The 9,389-nt window shown below is 38.5% G+C and overlaps 3 protein-coding genes and 1 non-coding gene across 5 annotated transcripts in view; 2 read left to right on the top strand and 2 right to left on the bottom strand.

Annotated features, from left to right (window-relative positions):
* Window positions 1-1,813, bottom strand: part of LOC104707741 (jasmonic acid-amido synthetase JAR1) — a gene marked incomplete in the record, with an annotated part of 4,227 nt that extends 2,414 nt beyond the window's left edge. Inside the window, 4 exon segments of the mRNA XM_019228600.1 lie at window positions 1-437; window positions 524-625; window positions 723-1,031; window positions 1,718-1,813. Of these exon segments, the coding sequence (XP_019084145.1) occupies window positions 1-437; window positions 524-625; window positions 723-1,030 (847 nt within the window).
* On the top strand, window positions 2,399-5,692 carry LOC104707739 (protein SYM1). 2 transcript variants are annotated; one of them, XM_019228601.1, is made up of 7 exons: window positions 2,399-3,659; window positions 3,815-4,267; window positions 4,380-4,520; window positions 4,607-4,720; window positions 4,813-4,986; window positions 5,078-5,193; window positions 5,330-5,456. In XM_019228601.1, exons 2-7 carry the CDS (start codon window positions 3,911-3,913, stop codon window positions 5,439-5,441), a joined length of 1,014 nt encoding a protein of 337 aa, XP_019084146.1. In that variant the 5' UTR covers window positions 2,399-3,659; window positions 3,815-3,910; the 3' UTR covers window positions 5,442-5,456. The 2 variants fall into 2 exon arrangements, with proteins under 2 accessions (XP_019084146.1, XP_019084147.1); XM_019228602.1 differs by lacking the exon at window positions 2,399-3,659 and adding an exon at window positions 5,497-5,692 and having other exon boundaries at window positions 3,779-4,267; window positions 5,330-5,390.
* Window positions 3,597-3,668, top strand: TRNAQ-CUG. Its single transcript has one exon. It is a non-coding gene; the product is annotated as a tRNA-Gln (tRNA).
* LOC104707740 (probable protein phosphatase 2C 52) lies at window positions 5,559-8,774 on the bottom strand. The gene is made up of 6 exons (XM_010424161.2): window positions 8,565-8,774; window positions 7,264-7,698; window positions 6,830-7,177; window positions 6,632-6,749; window positions 6,317-6,540; window positions 5,559-6,238 (listed from the first exon to the last, which is right to left on the bottom strand). The coding sequence occupies exons 2-6, from the start codon at window positions 7,525-7,527 to the stop codon at window positions 5,786-5,788; spliced, it is 1,407 nt and encodes a 468-aa protein (XP_010422463.1). The 5' UTR covers window positions 7,528-7,698; window positions 8,565-8,774; the 3' UTR covers window positions 5,559-5,785.

The raw sequence follows: 9,389 nt of genomic DNA, 5'->3' as shown, positions 1-9,389 counted from the left end.
TCTCCTCGATATGGGAAGCTAGAGACGGGTTTGGTCTGATCAGAGCCAATACAGTTTTCCTCATCTTGGGCAGAGTGATTCTTGAGTTGAGATTGCCTTCCTTGATGTCAGCACAAATCTCTCTCCAGATGTCTTCGAAAAAGGAGAAAGCTTGGACAATGGTGTATGAAAAAGCAGAGGCGACAAACTCTACTTGGCTGGAGTAATGGAGACCAAGTAGGAGATGACAATACGTGCACTGCCCAAAATCACCTCCCGAGATGACCTCTTGTGGGCTACAAGTGAAGGACTTTGTTGTCTCCTGCTTAGTTTTAAACTCTTCACTCGCGTAGTAATGTGCTGTGGCCGTTCCTACTGTCAACCCTCCTTGCGTCATAAATTCCTTCCCCGCGTATATGAACTCAAGAATCCTCCCTCCTTCCCTTATTGGACAAAACCTTTACGAAAAAAAAGCATAGTAGAAAGTTATGAGCAAATGAAGAAGTTTTTAATGGAAAAGAAAAGACAAGAAATGAAAACAAACCTTGATCTGTAAGCCGCTGATAATCGGAAAATCTGAAGAGTAGTTTGCGCGCTATGGCGAGTAAACGGAACATACTTTTGTCTTCCTTCTGTTGTTCCAGAGCTGCGTCAAAAAAAAGAAGAGGAGAAAGGGATCAAGACAGGACATAAATCACATACACACACAGAGAGACATAAAAAAGATGCATATAGAAATATACCTGAGGGACAAAACAGTGATGGGTTCTTGTGTAAGCAATGGAGAAGTCTCTCCATCTGCTATTCTTTGAATATAAGGATCTAAATCAGCATGTGAGACAATAGGGACCAAGGAAGTAAAATGAGTTTCCAAGGTATAATCGTCCATCTTTTCTATATCAACAGTTCCAAGCCATTTCGTCAGATACTCCACTCCAGAGTTGAGCTCAAGAATCCGGCGCAGAGTCTCGCTTTGAACCTTGCAGGCATTCTCCGATACATGCTCGAACCAACCAATAACATCATCATGACCAGCTTCTACAGTTTCCATCAAAGACAAAACTTCTGTATCTCAGCGATGCAGAATGAGTAGAACTCCTAACCCAACATATTGGGGAGTAGTGGTCATTGACCACACTATTTGTCTTCAACGAAAAAAAGTGATGATATTTTCTTTTCTGTGTATTGTTGTTCTCACTTTTTTGGGGTCTCCTTATTTGTCTTTTCAATAGGAAAAAACCATCACAGATACCTACATAAATGTCACGGGAATTACCGTCCACAAGTTCTATCCTTCACTTATTACAGATATTAATGCGTTCTCACATAAGAGTATCCCAGTCGCAACATGTGCTCCAGAGACAAACCTTAACCACAATGTATTTTGCAATATCATCCACTGTGGTCCCATGATAAGCCTCTCTGCCTCCTAAAAATCAAAACCTCTACATCATGTTAGATCTCTTTCAACTGCTTTCCCTTTCCCTGTAATAATTCAGTGCATATAGCAATATATATGGCAAATATTAAATGAACAGAGCTCATAATCACCTATTTGAACAATCTAGCAATAGAAATTTTAGTTCTTCCTAAAATGTGGCCAACCTTTGATGTTTGTTTCTCAGCATATATCTGGATAAGCATGTAGGACCAAGCTACTACTCATCACATGTTGCACAAGATATTTTTTTTTTTTTGGGCAGGCTGGCTCTTCCCTCAACCTCAACCTTCACAGGCNGAAGACAAAACTTCTGTATCTCAGCGATGCAGAATGAGTAGAACTCCTAACCCAACATATAGGGGGGTAGTGGTCATTGACCACACTATTTGTCTTCAACGAAAAAAAGTGATGATATTTTCTTTTCTGTGTATTGTTGTTCTCACTTTTTTGGGGTCTCCTTATTTGTCTTTTCAATAGGAAAAAACCATCACAGATACCTCCATAAATGTCACGGGAATTACCGTCCACAAGTTCTATCCTTCACTTATTACAGATATTAATGCGTTCTCACATAAGAGTATCCCAGTCACAACATGTGCTCCAGAGACAAACCTTAACCATAATGTATTTTGCAATATCATCCACTGTGGTCCCATGATAAGCCTCTCTGCCTCCTAAAAATCAAAACCTCTACATCATGTTAGATCTCTTTCAACTGCTTTCCCTTTCCCTGTAATAATTCAGCGCATATAGCAATATATATGGCAAATATTAAATGAACAGAGCTCATAATCACCTATTTGAGCAATCTAGCAATAGAAATTTTAGTTCTTCCTAAAATGTGGCCAACCTTTGATGTTTGTTTCTCAGCATATATCTGGATAAGCATGTAGGACCAAGCTACTACTCATCACATGTTGCACAAGATATTTTTTTTTTTTTGGGCAGGCTGGCTCTTCCCTCAACCTCAACCTTCACAGGCCTACCACTACTTTCAACGGGTCTAACTTTTAAAGTCCCTTCACTTTCTTTCTTTCTTTCTTTCTCCCCAAATCCGTCTATACACAAAATGACAATCATGGTTCGCTAGTCAAATGAATCTCTGTAGCCTTTTCTCCCTCAATATCTTCTTGATGGGTACTTAAATCCTTAAACATCTTATCAAGAACCGTAAAACAAAGGACTGGCTGCACGTTAATCTCAATATAAGCCAAAGAAAACAGAATTGTCACCAGCTCATCTTATCTCCAAGACACCATTCAAAAAACGTGGGTAGTACTGACATGACCAGCCTCTGAGAAACATTCAAATTGTTTCAAGAAGCGCTTTCCTAACCAGACGAGAACTGGTTATCCGTGGTTGGTGAACGCGGAATTTTTGGGTACACAGTACATCTTTGGATGCAACACACAGAAAAATCTAAGTTGTCCCCTTATGGATGCATCTATGAACGTGGTGTATAAGGCCTACATTTGGCTTGATCTCCTTAACGAATCATATTGCCCCAAAAACCACATAAACTTCATGTAATTTTCCCTTCTTGTAAAGTCATCAATCACAAACCCATATGCATGAGGCAGTAGTACCTGAAAGCCACTTCTCTCATTCATTTCTTGATACAAAGCTACTACACAAGATTCAAACCTGAATCATATAAGCAAATGATACCTATCTCCAAACCTCCAGTTTCCATAGCTCTAAGTTTCTCCACAGGTGAGGCCTACCCTACCTTACAGTTCCCCTTGACCATGCTGATAAGATCTTCAGGTTGTAAGGCTGCAACTGTCCATAATCTCAGTTACATGCGTTGTCGAATCAATGAGAAATCAAAGCTAACCTGGGAATTGGGTTGGATCCCATTTTCTCTCATCATACACCTAAACTCTCATCCTCTACGATCCCAAGCTTTCCAAAACTCTAAAATCAACGGAATTGGCCAAAAGAACCAGGAAAGCCCCAATCTTTTCTAATTTCACGAAAACCTAATCCTATCAACATCGTTAACCAAAAGCCAGTACACAATCATCAAGGAGATGTAGTAGCACTCAAGCTCGTATACATATATTCTTTTGATCGGAATCTTTCAACAGAGACTGCCGCAGCGGTGGAGACAACGATGGTATAGTCCTTGAACAAGCCCTGGTCTTAACCGGAAATGGTAGGGCTCATAGCAACTGGTCCTATGGGCTAGTGGTCAGGACATTGGACTCTGAATCCAGTAACCCGAGTTCAAATCTCGGTAGGACCTTTTTTTCGGCTTCAAATGTGCAATCCGGTTTTTATCTAATTCGATTTTTTTTCTTCGGTTATCGATCAACATTAAACCGAAACTCGGTTTGGCTCAGTTTCCTACCGTTTGGTCACAAAAGTCTGCTTTTTTTTTTTTTGGTGAAGTCTAAAGACTTAACCTTTGGCGGTGGAGAGAACCAACGAGAAGAGAAAGGAAAAAAGGATCTTCCTTTGAGATTTGAGAAGAAGTACACAAGCTCCATGGCAGCTCTCTGTTGTTGTCCTACCACCATCATCGTTGTCTCCGGTAAGCTTCCTTCACGGATTAGAATCGCCGATCAGTTGCCTAGACTCAACCCTTTTAAGAATCAGAGACGATTGATTGCATCAAAGAAGAGGAGTTTGATCGTTGTTGGCTCCATCATTGAAGACAGAGAAGCAATCGATGTGAAAAGTGTTAATTTCGAGCCAGAAGAAGAAAGAAAAGAAGATGAAGGAGATGGAGAAGATAGAGATAACGATCGGTTGATGAGTCGAGGAATCAACGCAACCATAGTTCTCGCCGCCGGTACTGTTGCGGTTACGAAGCTTTTATCCATCGATCATGACTATTGGCAAGTAAGCTTTAGGTTTTGTTTTGATTGATTGATTCTTAGGTTTCTGCAAAGCTTGCTCCTTTATAAAGATTATACCAAAATTTGATGTAATAGATTGTTACTGTTCTACTTAGGGTTGGACTCTCTACGAGATACTCAGGTATGCGCCTGAACACAATTGGGTTGCATATGAACAAATTCTCAAAACAAACCCGGTTTTGGCGAAAATGGCCATCAGTGGAATTGTGTATTCTCTTGGAGATTGGATTGCACAAGTAAACAAACTCAAACCCCTTTAGAAAGCTTCTAATTTTGAGTCCTCTCTGACCATTTTGGCTGTAAAATTTATTTATTTATGCAGTGCTATGAAGGAAAACCACTATTTGAGTTTGATCGATCTCGTGTAGTTAGATCAGGTCTTGTTGGATTCACTCTCCATGGTTCACTCTCTCATTATTACTACCAATTCTGTGAGGTAAAAATATCAATCTTTGTTCTGTCAAGATATGTTGTAGTGACATGTCGTTGATACAATGCGCTGAACGCCAAATCCTTCTTTTCTTCAAGGCTCTCTTTCCTTTTCAAGAATGGTGGGTAGTCCCTGCAAAAATCGCCTTTGATCAAACCGTGTGGTCTGCAATTTGGAATAGTATATACTTTACAGTTTTAGGGCTCTTGCGTTTTCAATCTCCAGCTGACATTTTCAGCGAAATCAAGACCACATTTTGGCCAATGATCACTGTAATTATCAGTCTAACCTTTGTCTTTATAATCTTATGAAAGCTTTAAAGTTCGTCTTTTAAAATGTTTTGTCATGATTTTGGTTGTGCAGGCAGGCTGGAAACTCTGGCCATTGGCTCACTTGGTTACATACGGTGTAATTCCTGTAGACCAAAGGCTTCTTTGGGTGGATTGTATTGAACTCATATGGGTCACTATATTGTCGACGTGAGTCTTCTTCATCTTTAATCTTTGTAATCCTATTTATTTGAACATGTTGGGCATATCAGCTTGTCGGCTATCATGAAGAGAAGTTTTATGTTGCTAATATTAGTTTCTTGGTTTTCATTTTGAATTCTTGAAGTTACTCAAATGAGAAGGCAGAGGCGCCAGCATTAGAGAAAACAAACTCTAACTCGAGTGAGGTTTGTCAACTGTTGAGACCCCCCTCTTCAAAAATAGACTTGAGCGTTTAAATGTTTTGGTCAGAGTGTTCTTCTAAGCTAACTTGTACCTGCAAATACTTGACAGGACTAGGCGACATCAGCATGTAGATTCCGGATTCTATAGACTGTAGCAGGAAGTGGATGAAGAACACCAAGCACATATATTCTTTCTTTTTTGAAGAGATACCTAATACATGTATATACATTTGATTCATGGATTCTAAGATAGAATCGATGAGGCAAATCTAATGTGAAATACAGATACATCAAACTCAAAACACCAGCAAAAAAAGAAACAGATCAAGCTGCGCACAATGCTCAAGCATAACAATTTTCTCAAGATCAGTTATCAGAAATAACATTAAAAACTAACTTCAAGTCTTCGACTTCTCTTCAGAGAATCTGGGAAGCTGGACAAGTGAGTTTACGCGTGTGACACCTTCTAGACCCAACCAGTTTTGATCACCTACCGTCTTCTCATCCTCTGCATCAGTCTCTGTATTCAAATTACCGTTAGTCTCATTTTCTTGATCTGATGATGATCTAACTGTGAAGTTTCTTTGGAGACACGGTTCTGATCTTTGGCCATCATCTGATTCTACAGCATTTGTGGCTGAGGAGAAGCCCTGTTCATCATAATCCGACTCAGAATCCATTTTTCCATCCAGAAACAAACACACCACTGCACAGTCATCCATTTTGGAAGTCGGATACTTTAGTTTCCATTCACGCGCAGCCGAGTTCACCAAGATCCTAGCCGCTGATGCCCGGCTTGTAGCTGAAGCTACAATCTCAACAACTTCTTCGTTGCTTAACACATCCCATACCTGTTCAATAAAGCTCAAAAGATCAGTAAAGCCTTCGTCTTGAAGCTAAGAAATAGATAAGATCGCTTGTTTACTTACTCCGTCTGAGGCAAGAACAACGAACTGATCTTTGTCTGTAAGAACACGGTGAGTGAACTCAGGTATTGAAATGACTCCATAATCTTTTAGACAGAAGTCACCAAACGCCCTAGCCATGGCCAATCCAGGTGCATCATCATAAGGTAGCCAGACTCGCGGCACCTCTGGCTCGTCTTCCAGCGCAAATACTCGACCTTTACACCGTTTGATCCTCTCAGCTTCCCCTATCAGACCCACAAAACAGTAACGTCCTAATTAGATAAATGCATACAGGCCAAGAAAAAAAAGAAGATTGTGAAAAGGTGTTAAGCATACTCGGTAAGTCCGGCTTCAAATCAACTGTTAGTTGAGTTGCCACCATAGTATCATTACTGCCTTTTGATCCAAGGATGGCCCGGGAATCTCCAATGTTTCCCATGAAAAGATTAGACCCCTGAGTAATCAAAAGAAATCATCTAGATCAGAGGGAACATGGTTGAAACCGAAAGAGAGCTCTATGATCTCTAGAACTACCTGTTTAAGAATTGTTACACCAGTGCTGCCACTGCAGAAACAGTCCAGATTAGGATGAGACCGCAGTTCCTTATCCATGGCTTTAAATGACTTCATGAAAGCTTCTCCCCACAAGCCTTTTAGTTTGTCTTCATCAGATCCTTCTTTAACAGCTTCTTGGACAGCTGATTTGCTTGAACTTCTTCTGAATCGAGTTCCTTTAGAACCGTTTTGCTTCGACTGAAGCCTATGGAAGAAAGACTGCAACTTCACAGGCAATGTGTCTCTCACATTTCTAGCAACAAGATGACCATAAGGACCATGACCATCAAATACACCACAAAAGGTCACATCTTCAGACATAAAATCCTACAAAACAACAGCAACTCCCACTTTATAGTTGACCATACTCCATACTGTTAGAAATACAAAACAAAAGAGTCTGAAAAACTCACTTCCCACACAATCATGGCATCCTGATTAATACCCTTGCGTCCTTGTTGAGTGAAAATGCAAGAGCTCCTGCTCTTGCTGCTGCTGGTGATCCGATTTGGTATAGAAGTCAAGTTCTGCAACGAGACAATGTGGTCTGAAAAGGTTCTCTTCGCCCTTTTGCTCGCACAACAACCAATCCCAAGGTATGGTCGACGCACAGGCTTCTCCCCATTGCTCCAGCTGCTGCACGTACTCTTACTACTAGTGGATACACAACCACCCATTTGTTTAATCCCAGCGGTTGTTATATAGACGAGAACAGACTCTCCTTGTGTACCACCAACAGATCTTTAAATGTTATGCTCTAGTAGAAATTTAGTCAAGCAGAGAGCTTTTACATAAGTGTTATGTTTAATAAGTATATACTCTCTCGGAAACCTTCGACTTAATAAACCCTGAGAAGCAATGCAAAAAAATAAGCAGAAATCAGTATATAGTTTAAAAGCAGTCTCAACTAGAACACACAGAAAAAATAAGCATCAATAAAGATCAAAAATCCAGCATGTGATCTTGACAACAGAATAGAGTATTATTACTAAAAAGAATGTCTTCATTGTTTATCACTGACACATTTACCACCATTGGGGATCTTATTAATCTATGTTCTGCGGCTTTTTTTTTACTAATCCCTGTTGATTAAATTAATCTAAAGTAGGACCTACAGGAATCACAAAACGTAAAGATCAAGAACAGAGTTTTGAGAGTAATGTTTTTTCTACAATATTCTAATGAAAATGGCATTACTTGAATACTGAGAACTGACAACATCCTGAAACAGATCAAACCCAGGCAAATATCTAAGCGTTATTTGAAGATACTTACAAACACATGTCTATCTATGACTATAACCATAATAACCAACATCTGAAAAAAAAATCCCAAATTCTCTTGAGAGTTTTACATTCACTTTCTTTGTGGCTATATATATCTCAGGAAACGTTAACACAAATTCAGAAGAAAAAGCTACAGTTTTTAGAGCAAAGGGATCCACTTTTTAGGAATCCAATGTAGTAAAGTGAATCGGAAAAAAAAACAAAACAAAAAACAAAACTGTTGCAGCGTGGCGTGATGATGAAGAGGAAAGAAAACAAAACTGTTGACAAAACTAGAGCAGAGTGATGAACCGGAACCAAACAAACAGAGAGGACTTAAATGATGGTAACAACAACAACAACAACAACAACAACAAGAAACCCATAAAGAGAATCAGAACGGTTCAAGAAATCAAATGTGAGAAATATGAAAGTAAAAAAGAACGAACCTTCTGTATCTCTAAATCAAGAACAGTTGTTGATTCACACAGGCTGGAAAACAGAGGTAGTGATAAAGAGAGAAGAAGTCTGAATTGAGTGGGGGATCAAGCTCAGCTCATTAATTGAAAGAGGAAAGAAAAACATAGAGAGAGAGAGAGAGAGAAAGATAAAAAGAAAACAAACAAAGGGTTTAGTTTCCCCAAATAATCGAAATTTTTAGAATTTCTTAATTTCATGAAAGAGATATAGATATTATTAAAGCTGCTTTAGTGCTTTTGCAAATAACTTTCTAAATCTAATTTGTATGAAGATGAAAATTTTGAATAGCTTTCCCAAATTAATCCACTCCATACACTCGCCATCACAAAAAAATTTTATTACTTTCTTTACATATATAAAAAAAACACTAATCCATAATGGTCTAAAATATCCGGAATATAATTATAAATATTTGAATATTCGGAATCCCTTTAAAAAAAAAAAATACAATGATACATAGAAGAATAATAATATTGTCCATGCGCAAAGATTAAGGTTATAGTATAAAAACCTTTTTCTCAAAAAAAAGAGGTATTTTTGATTATCAACTTTGAATTTTTCTTACAGCACATATTGATTTTTAATATTAAAATTAAATTCGTATGAATTGAGTTAATAATATTCAAATAATTTATTTAAAATCGGCATGTATACACGTTAGAAACAAATATACTGTATATATTTTCTCATGGTAATGGTACTTCAAGAAAATAAAATGTATTTTGGATCAAGTTTTATTTATTTATATATAGTCGCATGCTATGATGATGATGAGGATGGGCCTGAATCTTTTA

This window comes from Camelina sativa, chromosome 8 (assembly GCF_000633955.1).
Source record: "Camelina sativa cultivar DH55 chromosome 8, Cs, whole genome shotgun sequence".
NCBI lineage: Eukaryota > Viridiplantae > Streptophyta > Magnoliopsida > Brassicales > Brassicaceae > Camelina > Camelina sativa.
The sequence above is the reverse complement of the archived record's forward strand: the minus strand, read 5'-3'. Positions and strand labels throughout refer to the sequence as shown.